Raw genomic sequence first — 18,605 nt, forward strand, 5'->3', positions numbered from 1 at the left:
CTCTTCTAAAAGGGACATAGCCTACCTTTATTCAGAATAAGGAACATATGTTAAGTAGAATTTATTTAGCGTCTTCTTGCCACATTAGAGCTTCTCCCACCTTATGATGCACGAGAACTACCAAAGAGAATGCCAACGACACAGAGCCCTCCCCTTCACACCGAGTGCAGCCAGTCTGGGGGTGTGTGTGTTTAAATCATGGGTCCCCCGGGTGCTCCTGACAGCAACAGGCCTGATCGTACCGGAGAAACGTGTCCCAGTCAGGCTGTACATTAACCTGAGCCAACAAAGAGCCGCTTAACGAGGTCATAGGTCCCGGGTCCCTATGATTAAGGCTGATGTCACTGAATGACACTGATGTACAGCTGTGTAAGAAAGAGCCAACCCCGAGAGATGCAGACCTAGACATACGGACGTGCACACCAGAGAGGTGACAAATGGACAGGATGGATGGACAGATAGACAGACAGTAGACGGTATAGATCAGGGTGTCAAACTCACTTTCACCGGGGGCCACACCAGCCTCACGGTTGCCTTCAAAGGACTGAATGTAATTTGAACTCCTTAACAGTTAAGGAGGACGTACATTGATACAGTCCTAAAATTATTTTGGCCCTCTGAAGGCAACCACAAAGCTGATGTGGCCCCTGGTGAAAATGAGTTTGACACCCCTGATCTAGATAGATAGATAGATAAGACAAAGGCAGATTAAAAGTACAGACGTGATTTGTTGTCTAACCAGCACACTTTGAGAGAGAGAGGCACCATCCAACAATTTTGCCAAGACAACGGGCATAAGCCAGAGCCTCCCAGCATGCCCGGTGGCCCCACCGATAAGCGCTTTTCTCATGACCTCCCTGTAATCTCACTACAGCAACTCAAGGAACATGTTTCTCTTGACTCAGGGTCCAGAGCCGGGCTACCTTCCCTGCATGAGTGTTCTTTTGTCCTGTGGGACACCGAGTCATGGGTCCCCTTCACACTGCCCACTGACACCTTGGAGCCAAATAACACCTACTTTCTGCAATCATGCAAGATTTAAAAGTTTGCATTTATACATATGTAAAAAACCTCCCTCCTGACTCCGCTGTCTCTGTTCTTACTTTAGTCCACGGTCCCCATCCATTTCTGTTTTAAGTTGGCTCTGGCTTGCTCTTTTGTGTATATTTGTGTGAACTTTCTAAAATCCGTTCTGCAATAAGGAGGCAGAGTAAATATATTAGATTCTGGAATATATATTTATTCATGAGAGATACTTTATGAGTTTCTTTGTAGCTCTGGAGTTAAAGATAGTGTCAACACTAGAGACTTTGAGAAGTGAGGAGTCCAAGTTCAAGAGCCCCATCTGAGCACAGACAATGCCCCAGGTCCTGCCTTCTCACCTCTCACCTCTCACCCTAACCACCGACTCTCTGGCCAGTGTGCATTGGAGCTGCTTTTAGGTCTAGAATATGAATACCGGTGGGTAGTTGATTGCTGGTACAAATACTTAGAAATAATGACTTTTTCAGCTGTCTTTATGATGAGCACTCCTGAGCATTATCCAAGGCCTCTAACTAGTAGAAGCTACATGAACCGTTTGGAACCAGGTCTGCAGAACCCTCTCTCTGTATACAGAGCACCCTGTGCCCAAAACGTGCCCGAGGGAGGCCTGGGTCCTGGAGCGAGGGCGCGGGTGCAGCAGCTGAGGCGGCTGCCCCAGGTCCTGCAGCCTCTTGGCCATGCTGGGGGACGATCGGATTGTGCAATGCGGCCATGTGTGGGCATGCACATGTATTCATCTGTGTGTCTATGTATGAGCACACACACATGAAGCTTGACCAATAACTGAAAGACACAACTTGCAAAATCAGCCACAGTGGACTCTTACAAACGCTACCAACTGAATAACTGCCTGCGTTCGTGTGAGGCAACCCGAGGCGGGAGCCGCCGAAGGAGGGCTTTCTGCAGGAGCTGAAACCCGGCTTTGCACAAACGCGGCCGTGAGCCAATCTGCGCGGCCAACCCGCCCCCGCCCGCAGGCGCCGCACGAGAGCACCTCCCGTGGACCCGAAATGCTGGCGGCTCGGACTCGGCTGACTTGGCCCTTTGCTATTTCCCCGTGTGAATCTCTCTCCTGTTTTCCAAACATTTGACTTAGCACAGAGAGCCTCAAGCCTGGCCCTATTGGAAAGGACATCGGTGACAGCGAAACATACTGATGGCGTGACGGAATTATGATCTCACTGGTTGAAGGATATAAGTGGCACCAGGCATTACCTCGTGGGTCCGCGATTCCCTTAGGAACCGACACAAGAATTTCCAATGCAGGCCTCTCGGCAGACCGATTCTCTCATCTTAGAAAACCAAACACGTTGCTTTGCCTAAACTGAGGAAATGACGTAATCCTTCAGGGGGACGGCAAAGGGTGAGTGGGCTTGGGTGGGCGTCTTCTGGGTTCTACCGCATCCTGTTTACACCTGGCCAGTCTCCCCTCGCGTGTCCCCAAGCACATCCCTGATCTCAAGCCTCATTGAGGTGCCACGCACCCAGGATAGGCATCTCGGACCTTTCATTTCTGCACCTTCCCCCATCCGACAGGAAATGCCTCTTGCTCTCAGCACAGTGACAAGGGACACATCTTGGGTATGTATCCTGGTTGCCACCATCAAACCAAATAGACATATGGCTCCTGGAAAAGTGTTGAACACCAAAACCGGTTTTGTCCCTCACACGAGTCACACGTGAGACTCTATCCCCGTGGTGTCCTACAAAAGCCCTACAAGGTGCTCCAAGGTCAGGGGTGGCCGCAGAGGCTGAGCCTCCCCATGCCCAGCTGTGTCGAACCAGCGTCACACAGTTTGCTGAAAGCCGCACTGTGACGGCCCCGCAGAGAAACCCAGGCCGAGAATCCGGGTCAGGCGCTCTGCCCAGGGCACTGCCCTCTCAGCCCTCCTGTTCGGAAGGTGACAGAATCCTGCTGGATGGGAGCTGATGGCAGCATAAGAGGGAGGAGTCACGCTGCAGAGAGAGGATTTGAAACTGCCTGCCATCACTCTCCCCGGGGGAAGGGACCATCAAGTTCACACACATGTCGCCCATACGTGCCTTTTATGACCACCGCCACGAGGGATGACCTATGCATGCAGCCCAGTGGCTAGGCTTCACCCCATCGCCCCTCCCTCCCTCAGTGCTCACGGGGCACCCACTCCCTGCCAGGCGAGGCACTTAGCCTTGAGCCACAGGTGAGGCCTTCATGGGGTGCACCCCCCCATGGAGGCAGGGAGATGATCGGCGAGCGTTCACATGAAGGTGCACTGCACTGACAGACGGGAGGGGTGCAGTAAAGAAAGATGGGGTGGGGGGGGGAGTCACTGGGTGCAGTGGGGAGCGACCCTAGACAGGGGTGGTCGGGAAGGGCTGCTCTGCAGAGGTGTTCGCACAGAGCCTAGAGCAGGACAGGACCACCTGGGATGGAGGCGTGCAGGCCCCTGGGTGGAACGGCAGGGTGACCAGATGGCCGGAACGAGCAATGGGAGGGACCCATGGGGGCTCCTGTCGGGAGCTGAGGTGTAATCCACCACCCCAAGAGAGAGCATGAAGGGTTCGGGGAGATCTTTTCAAACTCTAACTTGGCCTCTAATCAGCTGTCTGTCTCTGGAAAAGTGAGTTGACCTCGAGGATCTCCCTTTCCCTCCTGGGAGCACCGCGGGGATGAGCCCACCTGTGTCTCAGGACTGCGTGAGATTATGTCTCAGGACCGCAGCCTGAGACACCCGATTCCGAGCCAGGCTCACCGTGGTGGTGTTTCAGATTCACGCCGTGCATCTCCTCTCAGGAGCTCTAAGCTCGAGTTTTGCCAAGTGAATACGGACCTGCTATTTCCCTCTGAGCCCCTGCTCCGGGCTGGGTTTAGGATTAATTCTGGGGTGAACCACAGCTCTGGTTCTCGGAATCGGCGCTCCAGGCCAGGGACGGCTGGAATGCTGGAGTCTAAGGACAAGCAGTGGGCGGTTCCCAACTTGTTATTTTCCCAGATAAGGAAAAAAAAATTTTAGGAAAAACCAACAAGGCCATCGTCTATTATGAATAGCATTTCATAAAAGAAAAGATACTTGGCACCAAATGATCTCAGAGGAAGGGTACTTCCTGCCTCTAGGGCATTTTCGTGGGCATCCTCTCTCTCTCTCTCACACACACATGCACACGCGCGCACACACCAGTGAACACCTCCCCACACGTGCACCCGCTCCTGCTGGCTCCCACGCACAACCACCGCTCTGGACCACGGAGGGGGGCGGAAGCCACAGGCGGGACGGGACCGCCCGGGGACGCCTCCCACAGGCACCTGACCTGCCGGGACGATGACTCGGCGCTCGTTCGTGGTCATGTTGGGGGGCGGCAGGTGCTTCTCCTCCATGTAGCTGCCGTAGCTCATCCCGACCGAGTCCGGGCTGCCCACCATCTTCCCGCCTTTGGCCACGCTGCACTCATCGGGGGAGTTTCTGGTGGAGGAAAAGACACAGTCCCCTATTACTGTGGCAACTGGAAAGCATGCCTCCCTGGTCTTGCGGTGATCCAGAGAGAGGGGCAAGGAAGGCGAGAGGAAGGCAAGGCGGAGGAGACGGAGGGAGGAGGCAGGAGAGGGAAGCGAGATGAGGCATCGAGGTGTCTGTTAGGGACTGAGCACGTGTCCCCCCAAAGCCCGTGCGTGGGAGTCCTCATCCCCGACGTGATGGCGTTTGCAAAGGGGGCTCTTTGGAGGTAAAAGTCTAGATGAAGTCGGGAGGGTGAGGCCAACATACTGGATTCGCATGGCCTGGTAAGAAGGGGAAGCGACCCAAGAGCGACCCGAGAGCTCTCTCCAGCCGCCCTGCGAGAACACAGCGAGAACTAGCCCCCCGAAACTCAAGGAGAGGGCCCTGGCCCGACGCCACCCCAGCCGGCACCTTGGCCTTGCACGCCCGGTCTCCGGAACTGTGAGAACCAAATGCCTGCTGTGTGAGCCCCTCGGTCTATGGGATTTTGTTACTGGCTGCCCGAGCTGACGATGACAGTGGCCAGGCTCGGTCCCAGCGCAGAGCAGGCACGTGGGGAGCAAAGCCGCCACCTGGCTTCCATTTCCTCAGCCGGCTCCTCCTGAGACTGTCGTGTCAAAGCTCCATCTGCGACAACTGATTGGAAACATGTGCAGAGAGCGGCGAACTGCCGTTTGTTCTCCCCGCGTGACAGTCAACAGGCCACGCACCCAGATGCCGGGAGGCGACCCCGGGCGCGCCCAGCGAGGCTTATCCTGCGACGGGGTTCCTCTTTTTCAGAACCTTAGGGCGAAATCCTCGTGTGGGATTTCCCATCCCAGTTCCAAGCCCGTCTGCCGTTGGGGGACTTGGAGACTCACGAGGTCCCAAGCTTGGGTGCCAGCAGGTGGGCGGGGGGGCGGGGCGGCGCAGGGGGCATCCTGGGAGGTGGCTGAGAGCGCACTCCCGCGCCCTGGGCGGGGGTGTGCAGTGCCCGGGGGCCCCCCGGAAGGGCTCAGCCACCGGGTCCCTGGGGCACAGTTGGCAGGGCCGCTATTAACAAGGCAGCCGCAGCTGTCAGGAGAAAGGCAAACCTGCCTTTCTGCAAAAAGGAAGAAGGGAATATTTTGTTTTTGAAAAATTTGTTTGAGACTGGGAAGTTATAGGACATGGTAACATCCTGTCTAATGAGAAAACTCCCAATAGAAAGTCCGGCTTACTGAGGAAACAGAAAAATACGTCAAAACCTTCTTCGATGGTTCACCCAGGCTTACCGTAGCAGAGGGGCCTTGATCTGGGCCACATCTCCTAAGGCGGATTTCTAGGTATTGCCTCTCAAACTCTACCCACACGTGACTGTTCATTTTCCAGGGAACCACGAGTCTCCACCGGATTTTGGATTTCCATCCCCAAGTCCAAGGCCTGAGCATGGGGGGGATCTCCTCCACACTTTGTTAGTGGGAGCTCTGCAGCCTCCTCACAGAATCATGGGACGATAGCCCTGGCGTGGACGGACTTGACCTTCAAGCCTGAGAAGGCCACGGCCACCCAGGGCAGCGGGGCGCTCTGTGGGCGGCACGGAGCTGAGGCGCGACGAAGGTCATTCCAGACCCGAAGGCCAGGGCAGGGGTGTGGGCAGGAGGGGCCGCCCGGGGCCGCACAGCTCCAGAGGGGATTCCTTCGGCACCTGGGACCTTGACAAACACAGGTGTGTCCTCAGCATCACTTGTGCTCAGGCGCCCGGGGCTGCGGGCTGACCACGGGGGAGGGGCAGTTGTTAGCTCCGTCTGTGGACGGTGGGTGACCGCCGGGGCTGCCCAGGACCAAGGCCTGACTGGGGGCCTGGAAACACACCGCCCTGCCCCGCGGCGTGCTCACAGCTGCACCAACATGACGGAAACCTAAACATAACCACCGCCCGAGTTCCCATGGTGCGGGCCCGCCACATTTCCAGCGCTGCCCACACAGGCGCTGCTTCCCCCTGATGCAGTTTTTCCTGGCTGCGAACGTTGATCTCTCAGAGACCCATCCTGGTATCAAAACACTGAGTGTCTTTGCTCGAGCCTTAGTTTCCTGGCCTTTGGAAAATTCCGTCCGGGGAGTGGAGTGTGTGTGTGTTGGTCTATTCGTCTCAAGGAGGGGAGTTACCAGGGCAGAGGGCAAAAGGGATCTGGTTCTTTAGGAAAGAGACGAGACACAGCCGGTGATGGGCGTAACTCACGTTAACGGCTCTCACGTCCGGGGTGAGCCCTGCTCAGGGTCACTCACTCACGCGCCCAGGTGGGCCATTGTTGTCGCGTGCCTGCTGTGTGCCAGGCGGCCTCTATTCTTCCTTCTGCAGCACGACAGGTAACCATCGAACACGTGACAGGTCGAAGAGACGTAGAGAATGGATGCCCAGAAATAGGGGGATCTGGGAACTGTGGACCCTTCAGACCGTTTCGTGCATTTTCTTCATTTGCCACGGCTTAATTTCCGTATCTGTGGCCACGCACTGCAGACACGGGTCACCACGGTTTTCCTGTGGTGTTAGGGCCAGACCCCCATCTGACCCGGGGAGGGGGAGAGGGCGGGGTGCTTACCTGTGCTGCCAAGAGCTTCCCAAAGCTGTGTGTCAGCACGCGCTCAGAGTGGGGCCCTTTTCGGGGGGGGGGGCTGCTTTGTTTTCAGGTTGTAACCACCAGACCTAACCCAGCGCATCCAGCTTCCCCACCCCTGCATCCACCATAACAGCAGACCATCAGACCTGAATTTCACAAGTTGCGCCTTTGGGATGATAAAAAAAATAATCTTTTTCCCATTGTGCTTTGTTTTAGCTTCTGAGGGAGACAGAACGGAACCGTGCTGTGGGGATCATTTCAAATAGTTGCTATAACAGATCTAAGGGGACTCCAGCCCAGGGGCAGGGAGAGGGCCGCCCACGGGTCCGCGCACACTGGACTCGAGGTCAGCTGTCGACAAGTATCGGACGAAGGGGCCCGAGGCGCTCCACTCTCACTTTCCGGTCATTTCCCTGGTCATTTCCCCAGTCATTTCACTCTTGGACATCTCAACAGAGAAAGAGGGCATCCTTGTGGGTCCCCGTTCTGGGAGCTAATCAGTCCGCCTGGTGGGGCAGGCGGGAGACACAATCAGGATGTGTATAGAAAAACCTAAGAAACGGAGGCAATTCCTGGAGAAGAAGATTTCTCAGGGCCGTCTACTGGGCACCGCTTTAAGAAAACGAAACCTTAACGTGACTCAGGGAGCCGGACGAACGTGTGTAAAAGTCTCACCACAAGCCCGCTCTCCGCCCGGGACTGGCGAGAAAGGACGCAGGCTGCGGAGTCTGCCCCCTCGCCGAGGGCGCTGTGCTGCGCCGTCACGGTGCACCCCGAGACTCGCCATGTCATTGGGGGACTTCCCCCAGATGGCGTGGGGCGCCCCCTGCACGGAGCCCGGCCTGGTGGGGACAGTCACGTGCTCTCAGCTCCGCCAGCCAGCACGTGAGGACTTGGACACTCAGTGCATTGCCTCTGAAGTGCACCCACACGGCGAAGGGCACTCCTTTAAATGCTGCACGCTCGGATGCTCCTACAGGTGTCTTCCAGCGGTTTCCGTGGAAACCCTACAGCGACTCGTCAGATGCTTGCTAAGCGGACAGTCATTTGGCAAATAGGAAGGGCCTCTGTCTTCCTGTTTGGGACATGAATTTCTTTTTGCCAATAAGCATGGTTCCACATATTTCCCTCAGACCCTCTTAAGAGCGTAGGGAAGTTATTATGCAAATCGCACCACGGGGAGCTGTCACCTCACACCTGTCAGGGAGGCCACCCCAACCAAACAAACAGCAGCAGGCACCAGCGAGGAAGGAGGCGGAGCCCCCGGAGCCCCCGGAACCCCCGCAGCACCAGGGGTGGGAGTGCGAAACGGCGCAGCTGCGAGGCCAGCAGTCTGAGCGGCCCGAGAAAAGCTTTAAGAAACGAGTGACCACGCGACCCAGCCGCCCCCCTTACACACATTCATCTGAAACTGGGATCGGGGTCTCGGAGAGACATGGGTCCTCCTTTGCTCATCCAGCACTTACTTCTCACAAGGGTCGAGGTGCGGACCAGCCCATGGGTCCACTGATGGACGAGCGGATCGGGAACACGGGGTGTGTGGGCACAGAGAATGCTGTTCTACCTCCAAAGGAGGGGGGAGCTCTCCAACACATGACAACATGGGTTCGCCCTGAGGACACTGTGCTGAGTGCAATGAGCCAGTCGCAGAAAGACGAATATTAGGCAATTCCATTCATGAGAGCTACCTAAGTCACATTCAGAGATTCAAGCTGTGAAATGGTGGTTGTGGGGTGGGGGAGGGGGAGAGACAAAGGAGGGAGGCTGGGCACAGAGCGGGTGCCCCCGGCACACAGCTCTCGGCTGCGTCAGCAACAGACCTCGAGAGACAGCATGTCCCCCGCCAGCCCTCCAAAGGGGCCGCTGCTTGCTTTTGAGAAGAACTGGCCCACCAGAGAGAGGTGGGCAGGAACAGAAAAAAAATAAATAAGTAAATGATTTAAAAAAAATGAAAAGATCTTAAGAGATGCAACGCTATATAGTCCAGTGTCCACAATCTTCTGATTCCTATGTTTTAATATCGAATTTGCCTCTGAGAGCACCCGAGGACTGAAACATGGAGTCACAGACCTCATTGGGTTGCCCTTCTGTCCAGGATCGGACTTGTGCTAGGGGCAGCTCCAAACTCTTTCCATGGATTAACGCTGTAACCCATGTGTGGCTAAAGCATTTCAAATGCCGTCCCGCACATGATAAGTGCTATGGGTCAGCTGTTACTATTCTTTCCATCAGCACAGCCCCATGAGGTCAATACCTGTAGGAGGGATGTTACAGGGGACGCACAGAGAAGCTGATACAGGTTGGGCCCGAGGTCCCTGGGGTCCTGAGTCCAAATACTTGACCGCCACACCCCAGGCCCCTGCTCGGGGAGGGGGGTATTTTCCACAGATGCACAGCATATAGCTGGCACGAAACTGACCTCAGTAGACTGGGTGCCGGCATCCCGATGGGGTGTTTCCAACGAGTGACCTGGGAGTGGCCCTGAGGACAGTCACGGGGAAGGTGCAGGGGTGAGCTCAACCGGGCATCCCTGTGCAGGCAAGGGCAGAGCCTCCTGGGAGACGCAATGTTATCTGGATATACAGGGGGATTTGGATGTCTGACCGCCTCAGGGTACAGTTGGATGTCACGTGCTCCTCCCCGAGACTTCCTCGAGGGGCTCAGCGTGGTACACACCCTGTACAGGATGGGCCGACATCCGTGAGTGTAGGAGGAAACGGGAGAAGGGCCTGTGCTGAGAGGGCAGAGCAGGGACGAGTCTGAGTTAGATCGTGGGCCCCAGGAGAGAGAGAGTCGAGGGCCAGGACAGAAGCTGGCCCACCGGGGGGAGCAGCCCACCTGATTCTGTAAGATTAGTGGGGGCCCAGCCCACCACAAAAGCTGCCTTTAATTGTATCCATATATAATACCTTTCCTCTTTTTAAAAAAATATTTATTTTTAGAGAGAGGGGAAGGGAGGGAGGAAGAGAGGGAGAGAATCATCGCTGTGTGGTTGCCTCTTGCGCTCCCCCTACTGGGGACCTGGCCTACAACCCAGGCATGTGCCCTGACTGCGAACTGAACCAGTGACCCTTTGGTTTGCAGGCCGGCACTCAATCCACTGAGCCACACCAGCCAGGGCACCTTTTTTTTTCCCCTTGTAAAAGAGTAATGTGCCTATAAAAATGTACCGAGACATGAAAGCTTTGATTTTTGGAAAAGGAAAATAAACTTGGTGTCTCACACTGGTTTTTCCCACATCAGAGTCTACCTAGAGCAGCAGGGCAGAGTCCACTACAGAAAACACCCACGGGGACAAGGCACCGACGTGGCCGCGGCTCGACAAGGGGGGAGCCTCGGCCCCGTGCTGTCATCCGGGCCGAGTGTGACCAGCCCTCATTTATCCAGGAGTGTCACGGAAGGCAGCCCCGAGCGACGGCCCCACACTCGCTAGTGCATCGCATCTGCGGCCCACCCCCCAGGGGAGAAGTCAGCACAGGCTCTCTGGCCTTGCAAAAAGTCCCAGGTGAGTTGACATTGAATTTAGGAAATCGATGTAACTCCTTCTGGTGGACAGAGGCACACCCGGGAATCCTCTAGAAAAGCTACCCTTCCTTCAAGACCCACCCTCCTTCCTACTTCTGAAGTCCCCTTCCACTTGCAGACAGAACTCTGCTGCCTTGGTCTCCATCACGCGCTGGTGGCGGAGTTCTGGGCTTCAGGCCCACGGCGACCTTCCCCAAACACAAACGCCCGCTGGCCACGTGCCACCCAGCTCTTCCTGCACCCAGAGTGCCTTTGGGTGAATCCTCATTCCCTGGGAGGCTCCTCGACCACCTGGCCCTGGACCATCGCAATTCATTTCTCATTTAACGAGTATTTACAGAGCAAGTCCCTATGCCGGGCACTGTCCCAGCTGCCGGGGGTACACGGGTGCCCCTGTTGTCCCAGCGCCTGTGGTTGTGTGGCTAAAGCCCCTCCCCCTGACTCCCCACACTCCGCCCCTCCCCGAATTCCCCAGTCCATGTTCCATACCCCCCCACCCCCACCCCCAACTCTCTCAAGGGCAGATGAGCTTCCTGCCAACTCCCATGCAGTCTCCAGCCCCTCGCTGTTGACTGGAATGCCACCGTCTTTGCGAATGCTCACTAGTTTATTAGGTGATTTCATGGGATGGAGCTACAGGGGAGCAGCAATACAAAGGTTTTCTTTGGCCCCTCTCCCCGGAGAGCCCCAGGGGGTCAGTTCTGCCCGAGGGAGGGCCGGCTCCCCAGGAGGCCGGCAGGCAGAACCCAGCACCAAGCGTTCCTTCCGCACGTGGCTTTCTCCCCGAGGACCCCGAAAGCACGTGCTCCGCCCTCATCGGCCGGACAAGCCCCTCATCGAGTTTTATGGCGTGAATTGAGGTGAGTCACCACAGAAGGTATTTTTAGGGCCTGAGCCCGAGACAAGGAGGGGATTGTCTGCAGAGCTCTGGGGTGATTGGCGGGTCTGTTTCACTTCTGAATCCGAGGTGATGGAAAAGCTGCTTCAGGCCCCCGTGGCCCGAGCAGTGGGTGGAGCTGGGCAGCGATTCCTGGGGAACTCCCAGCTTGGCCCAAAACTGTAGACGTCTGTCCTCCCAGCCGAGTGCGACTTTTGCCCTTACCAAATATCCTCCCTCACACCTGGGCTTGCAGTCTCTTCCCACCAGCCCCGCCCCTCCCCCTTCCCCGCCCCCGTCCTCCAAAGCAGCTGAAGACTAAATTAATTAAAAAGTCACCACCGACGTACCCACAGTGAGCTCTTTGTCCCTGGGAGGGATTGGAAGTTTCCCTGGGAAAGTCTCATTATTTGAGTGCATATTTAGAAAGTTCTCGCCCTGGCTGGCGTAGCTCAGTGGATTGAGCGCGGGCTGCGAACCAAAAGTGTTGCAGGTTCGATTCCCAGTTAGGGCACATGCCTGGGTTGCAGGCCATGACCCCCGGCAACCGCACATTGATGCTTGTCTCTCTCTCTTTCTCCCTCCCTTCCCTCTCTAAAAATAAATAAATAAAATCTTAAAAAATATATTAAAAAAAAGAAAGTTCCCTTCGCAGCAGAAAACGGGTATTGGCGAGCCCACCGGACGTGCACCTCTCGAAGGCACCCTTCTGGGTTTCATCATCTGGAAATAAAATGTTCTATAAATTGAGGCCTCTACAAATCGTTACACGACCTCTTTTCTGCCCTGTGAGGGTTCTTGTTCTCTCTTTTTTTTTGTTTTGGTTTTGTTCTGTTCTCTCTCTTTTTTTTTTTCTTTTGCTTGCTATACTTTCATTTCTCAGGGAGGGAAGACTTAAGCCCAATAGCCATTTCAGGTGCCTCGGGCTTTTTATTTTCCTAATAGGCTATGTAACTTCTGGTTAACCGAAATGACTTCCCCTCTGAGACAAAAAAAAACGCCAGAGCCGGCCCCCACCTGCCGCCTGCCCTCAGAGACTGCAGCGACCCCGCCCGTGGAGCTCGCCGGCATCCTGGTGCAGCGCTCGGCCCCCGGCTCTCTTCTCCGACCAAATGGGGGCTGTCGTTTCCCGTGGGAGGGGGCAGCCAGGATGGGCGGACGGACGGACAGACGGGGAGCCTCGGCCCCCCTGCCTCCCTTTCCCCTGACGGAGGTCTCTCCACCCACGTCTCAGCTCTGCAGCCCAGCAAGCCGACATCCGCAAAGACACAAGGCCCCTCACAAGTGGGACGCGCCAACTCACTGACCTCACCACCACGGCTTGGAAAAACCAGCCGGGTGCCAGTCCCCAGCCCTGCGGCCCCCACGGCCTGGACGGCGGCCGAGCTCAACCAGGAAGCTGTTCATGCCGGTCCCCTTCGGGACCCTGCGGCGGAGAGGAGCAGGCACGGCCGGAGCTGCGCACTTCGCGGCCCTGCAGTGATACGGAGAGTCGTATAGAAAAGTCGAGGCTCGGGGAGTCAGAGCAGGAAGGCGTGGACAGAGGCTGGCCCCCCGGTGGAGGGAGGCCGGTCCCCAGGCCATGCACACAGTGAGAGCCACCTGACCGGAAACGACCTCCAGCCACGACCCTCTTCTGTAGGCGGTGGTCGGGCAAAGCCTCTTCCCACACAGCGCTGGAGAGGGCACGTGAATGGCTGTCATCCTGGACTCGGGGGTTTCTGTCTTTCACTCCAGCCCGGCGAGGGTTTAAGGGGCCACTGGGGCGCGCAGACCGCGGGGCTCCGCTTCACACCTGCTGTTTTCCAGAGGCGGCTGGGTCCGCGGACGCCTCGGGAAGGCAGTGCGAGGGGAGAGCAGGTGGATCGGCCTGCGGCAGTGAAATAACGTTTGCTTTCAGAACGAAGCCTTCCTACGTGGAACCACGCACACACTGCACACATTCGGTGAAATGCAGCGTTCGCAGGCGACGCCTCTCGGAAGACAGAACGCAGAGCTTGTCTGTCGCCCGGAGAGACCCGCTGCGCGGCTGTCTCGGGCGGCACAGACACGGTGCCCAGCCTCAGGGGGGGCCCCCCCGAGGGAGTGGGGAGGGGCACGGGCCTGTGGTCGAATGGCCTACGTACGACAGGTGCTCTTGAGCAAAGGAACCGAAACTTTTGGAAACTCAATGGTCTTCATCTGGAAAATGGGGATGGTCCCAACGCCATCTTGCAGATTTGAGGAGGAAATGGAATGATACATTGCATCTAATAAATCACAGAGGTGTTGTAGAAATAACGTTTAGGATGACTCCTCATGATTCTCGTTCCTGCCCAGGTGGTGGGAGTCACACCTCCCTCCAGGGATGACTGGGCCCTCTGTCCTTGTACTTGTCAATCTATTGCATAGAATCTTGCTCACCGCTGCTGGACCGTGAGCTTCTCTCAACCCGTCCTCCCCGCAGCCAACCCCGTACATGACGCAGAGGCAACACCAGGCGCGAGCCAGCTCTGCGCAGGGCTTCTCACCTTGGACAGCCCTGGCATTCGGGGCCAGGTCATTCCCTGGGAGGGGGATGCTACCCGGTGTTTAGGACATGGAGCATCATCTCTGGCCTCCACCCACTGGATGCCGGGAATGTCCCCTCCCCTGAGTTGTGACAATAAAAACATCTGCAGAAGCCCTGGCTGGCATAGCTCAGTGGATTGAGCGTGGGCTGCGAACCAAAGCATCGCAGGTTCGATTCCCAGTCAGGGCACATGCCTGGGTTGCAGACCATGGCCCCCAGCAACTGCACATTGATGTTTCTCTCTTTCTCCCTCCCTTCCCTCTCTAAAAAAATAAATAAGTAAAATCTTTAAAAAAAAAAAGTCCGCAGACATCACCAGCTGTCCCCTGGAGGCACAGTCACTGCGGAGGAGAACCACTGATCTAATGAATGGAGACCCTCTGAACTCAGGCGAGGAGGCCAGAGGGGTCTGCCCAACCCCTCCCACTCGCTCTGCGGTTATCCAAGTGAAGCGCCTGTGCCCAGGGTCCGAGCCAGGCGCACAGGGGCCTGGGCTCCAGGCTCAGAAGGATCCCCAGTTGTGGTCCATCCAAACCTCCCCTGGGGGACGGCAGCATGCCCCCCAAACCAGGGGGGTTCATCCTCGCTTCCCTCTTCCTCATTCCACAGAGCCAACCCACCAGCAAGCCACACAATTCTGCCTTTAAAACAGCCACAACAGCCCCTGGCTGGGTAGCTCGGGTAGCTCAGTTGGTTAGAGCATCATCCTGATGTGCCAAGGTTGCAGGTTCCATGCCTGGTCAGGGCACATAAAGAATCAACGGGAGCCCTGGCTGGCATAGCTCAGTGGATTGGGCACGGGCTGGGAACCAAAGTGTCCCAGGTTCGATTCCCAGCCAGGGTACATTCCTGGGTTGCAGGCCAGAACCGCCAGCAACCACACATTGATGTTTCTCCCTCTCTCTCTATCTCCCTCCCTTCCCTCTCTAAAAACAAAACAAAACAAAAACACAAAATCTTAAAAAAAAAAAAACACCACAAACCAGAAAGGGCCTACGACAGCGGTGACAGAGAGGAAAAGGCCCTGGGTTTGAATCCAGATTTGGAGTCCGTCCCCCTGGCAGCCTGGAGTCAGCCGGGGAAAGCCTGAGCCTCCGTCTCTTCCTCCACCAGGCAGGGACGAGCGCCCCTCACCGGGCTGCTTGGGGGAGGGCCGGGACACGGGGGTAAAAGGGCTCTGTACACAGGGAAGTGCTAGAGAGCTTGGGCTGTTCTTACGGCTCCGGCCGTGCGACATGTTTAAAAATCACCCTTTCTTTGCCCTGAGGATTTTATCTTCTTCTCCCTGAATGTATACAGGGTACGACACCATAATTGAAACCCACTTGACTGTTCAGAACGGCATCCGATGAAATGCTCTCGAGGGCCAGGGGTCACTCTGCACTCGGTCAGACGCCCCGCCTGGCAGCACAGAGAAGTTCATGATCACGGGCGAAAGGAGGGCTCGGCTTTCAGGGTAGCGGAGATGAGCAGAGGCAGCAGGCGTGAAGAGAGGGGGACGGAGGAGAGAGGAGGGGTGGGGGGTCGGGGGAAGGACACATGACTAGGAAGACCCAGCAGCCGTGGCGTGCGGCTTGGACACGGGCGGTGCCGCCTGGCCACTAGCTGCCACTCGCCCTCCATAAAAACATAACGTGGCATTATTTTCCGGACAATAAAACCTCAGAGATGAGCTCCGCCACATGTGTTCACACCCCCCACCGCCCCCCCAGAGCCCTCACGCCTGGAAAATGGAATGGAACACCACATCGTCAAAGCGCACTCTCGGTACACACACCACCGGTTTTACCGCCTCTGTCCTCAATGCTAAACTGCGGGAGAACGCCCTTTCTCAGTGTTGGCCAAGGCGGCCGCTCGGCGGCCTTGCTCCGGAAAGGATGCTTGGAGAAGCGCCCCTGACCTCCACTTGGCCTTGACGAGGGGGCAGGGGACCCAGGAGGACGAGAGCCGGCGGTCTCCTTACCTCGAGCCGTTCACCTGGTTAGGGTTACACTCCATCTTGATGGTGACCCTGGCCGAGGGTGGCGACAGCCAGTCCTGCTGGGGGACGCGCGGGCTCATCTTGGACGTCTGCCCATAGTCGCTGGAGGAGGACGCGGTCATGTCCGTCTTCGCCAGGTGCGGCGTCCCGTAGGCGCACTCGAACAACGACTGGTCCTCGCTCACCACTGACAATGCCTCCTGCGGGCCCAGAGAAACGCAGAGTCAGGACGCGCGGGACGACAGGCAGGGCTCAGGGGGTTGCCGACTCTACCCTCGTGTCTCACTGGGACCACCTTGGAGCTGGTTTTATGGGCTCCCTTTCAGGAGGAAGAAAAAAGGAGCTGGTTTCCTTCCTTTGCGGCCCCTGGGAGCGGGAGCCGGAGCGGGAGCGGCCCGGCCCCGGGGGAAACTTGCACACCGGTCTCCCACACAGCCCGGGACTGCGTGCGGCAGTGTGGAGAGGACCCACTTTAATCTCAACTCAAGGAAGTTGAATTTCAAAGATCTTAGAAGACATCCAATTGCATGTGTCATTATTTGACAAATGCAATCTGTAATTCAAGCAGACGGGAGACAGGATGGCCGCGGAGATTAAAAAAAGAAAAGTGACGGCTCACACCTAAGCATCTGGCAAAATCGCCGCGTTCCCAGGGGAGCTGAAGGAAGAGGTCCTTAGGAGGAGAGTGAGAGAAAACAGAGCACCAAAGGACAAGCACACACAGATATGAATTTTTCCACTTCGGAGTTATTAGCTGCAATAGGCTTGCAAGTGGTGCGTCCATGATGGCGAACATCTGGATGGTAAATGAACCAAAAAAAAAAAAAAAGCTGTGAATTATCCAGATGCCTTCAAATACCAGGATGTTCAAAATATCTGGATCACCAATGGACTCTTTTTGATTTCCTTCCTCCCTATTGACATCTTTGCCCTTTTGCATGATTTGGTGAGAAGAAATAGACACTTGTGGGTGCCAGATCATTCCTGCGTGGTTTTAAGGCAAACAGGTGTCCGGCCTGTGGCTGGGCAGACAGTCCACCTACCGGCAGGTCAGCAGAGGGAGACCTGGTGTGGGAAGTTCACCCGCGCCAACGATACACGGAGCAGCAGCAGCTACGCGGAGTAACCGGGAGACCATCCAGTGTCCGGTTCCGTCACACACACACAGAGACCCACGTGGCAGCTCACTGTTATTCCAGCCTGCGCTGGCAAACGCCATACTGCCCCCAACGAGGGAGGTGGGAATGCTGTTGGGTCCCCCCTTCTTTAAAAGTGGCAGCTCTGGAGCCGGGGCGGAGGGTGGGAGGGGGCACTGAGGAGACTGTCGTGTCCAAACTTCTCCTCCCCACATGAGGAAATCTGAGCTCTAGGAAGATCCGGCCCTGGATGTGAACTGTCTAAGGTCAACAGGGCACTGGTGATGAAGTCGCCTTGTGATGGGTCATCTGCATCTCCCGCCCCATAGCCCACGGTGCCCCCCTTTTTATGTTTCCCGGTTTGGGGGGTGTGTTTATACTGCACTCCCTTCTTATTCTCTGGGTTGGTGCTAAAATGCCCAAGGGTGCTCCCCGCTAGTAGCCGAGCCTTACGAAGCAGCCCCGCTGAGATACATGCCTCCCTCTCCACCCAGAAGCCTCAGAACCTTTATGGAGCACCTGCCATTTCACAAGCCCAGCCCAGCATGCGCTCTGCCACTCTGGACCAACCTCGCTCACAGCTTCCCACGTGCATGGGCTTCGTGCTGTGGACCAGTGAGGAGGGAAGAAGGGCGAAAAGCAAGTTCGGTGCTTTGGGTCTCCCACGGGTGGCCGGGTGCCTGCGCGTAGGCACCACCAGCCACCTCCGACTCCTTTAAGTGTCCTGGAACCACAGCCCTGTGACCCTTTGGGAAAGGGTGAGCTAAGGGTTTGAACAGGAACACAAAACGAACAGGAGGACAGGTTGTGCCGGCCAGAGAGCCAGACTCAGGCCCAAGAAAGGAAGAAGAAAAAAGGGCAGGCATGTCAGACACATTGCAGCAGCGTCCAAGACACCAACAGACAGAGAGAAGCAGAACGAGGCAGCAGCCCGGCTCGGGGCGCAGAAACGGGCAGGTCGATGGCGGGGCCCCTGGGTGGCAGGTCTCTCTCTTCCGGCCCCACACGGAGTGAATGGAGTTAAGGAATCTGAACTCACAGATGTGGGTCAAAGTCACATTGGCACCATGGAGTTGGGCACTTGTGCTCAGGAGGCAAGACAAAAACGATAGCTTCTTAAATAATTTCTGCAAAGTAGACTCCCTTCCCACAGCAGCACTAAGAGAGCGGTTCATACGCTCAGAACGGGAACAAGGCCGGAGCTGCCCCTTCTCCTACCCGGCCCCGCAGACCCCGCCACGGCTCAGAGTGGAGAAACGTACCGCGGAACCTCGGCCTTGGCTCACCGGCGAAGAGAAACACGAACAGATGTGTGGTTCGTATCAGAAACTGGCAGACGCAGGTTAGATACAAGAAACAGGTTCATTGCAAAACTACAAGCAAAAAAGTGGCTTTCACAACAAAGAGTGACGATGTTACAATACTAGCATGACCTCCCG

At 56.5% G+C, this 18,605-nt stretch overlaps 1 protein-coding gene across 5 annotated transcripts in view; it reads right to left on the minus strand.

Annotated features, from left to right (window-relative positions):
- The window catches only part of ERG (ETS transcription factor ERG), a 223,214-nt gene that overhangs the window by 36,305 nt on the left and 168,304 nt on the right, over nucleotides 1-18,605 (minus strand). For all 5 annotated transcript variants that reach the window (XM_028504517.2, XM_036017439.1, XM_036017438.1 and 2 more), the window contains 2 exons: nucleotides 16,013-16,230; nucleotides 4,333-4,484 (listed from right to left, as the gene is read on the minus strand). In XM_028504517.2, the coding sequence (XP_028360318.1) occupies nucleotides 4,333-4,484; nucleotides 16,013-16,230 (370 nt within the window). The remainder of the gene's footprint in view (nucleotides 1-4,332; nucleotides 4,485-16,012; nucleotides 16,231-18,605) is intronic.

This window comes from Phyllostomus discolor, chromosome 2, assembly GCF_004126475.2.
Source record: "Phyllostomus discolor isolate MPI-MPIP mPhyDis1 chromosome 2, mPhyDis1.pri.v3, whole genome shotgun sequence".
Lineage (NCBI taxonomy): Eukaryota > Metazoa > Chordata > Mammalia > Chiroptera > Phyllostomidae > Phyllostomus > Phyllostomus discolor.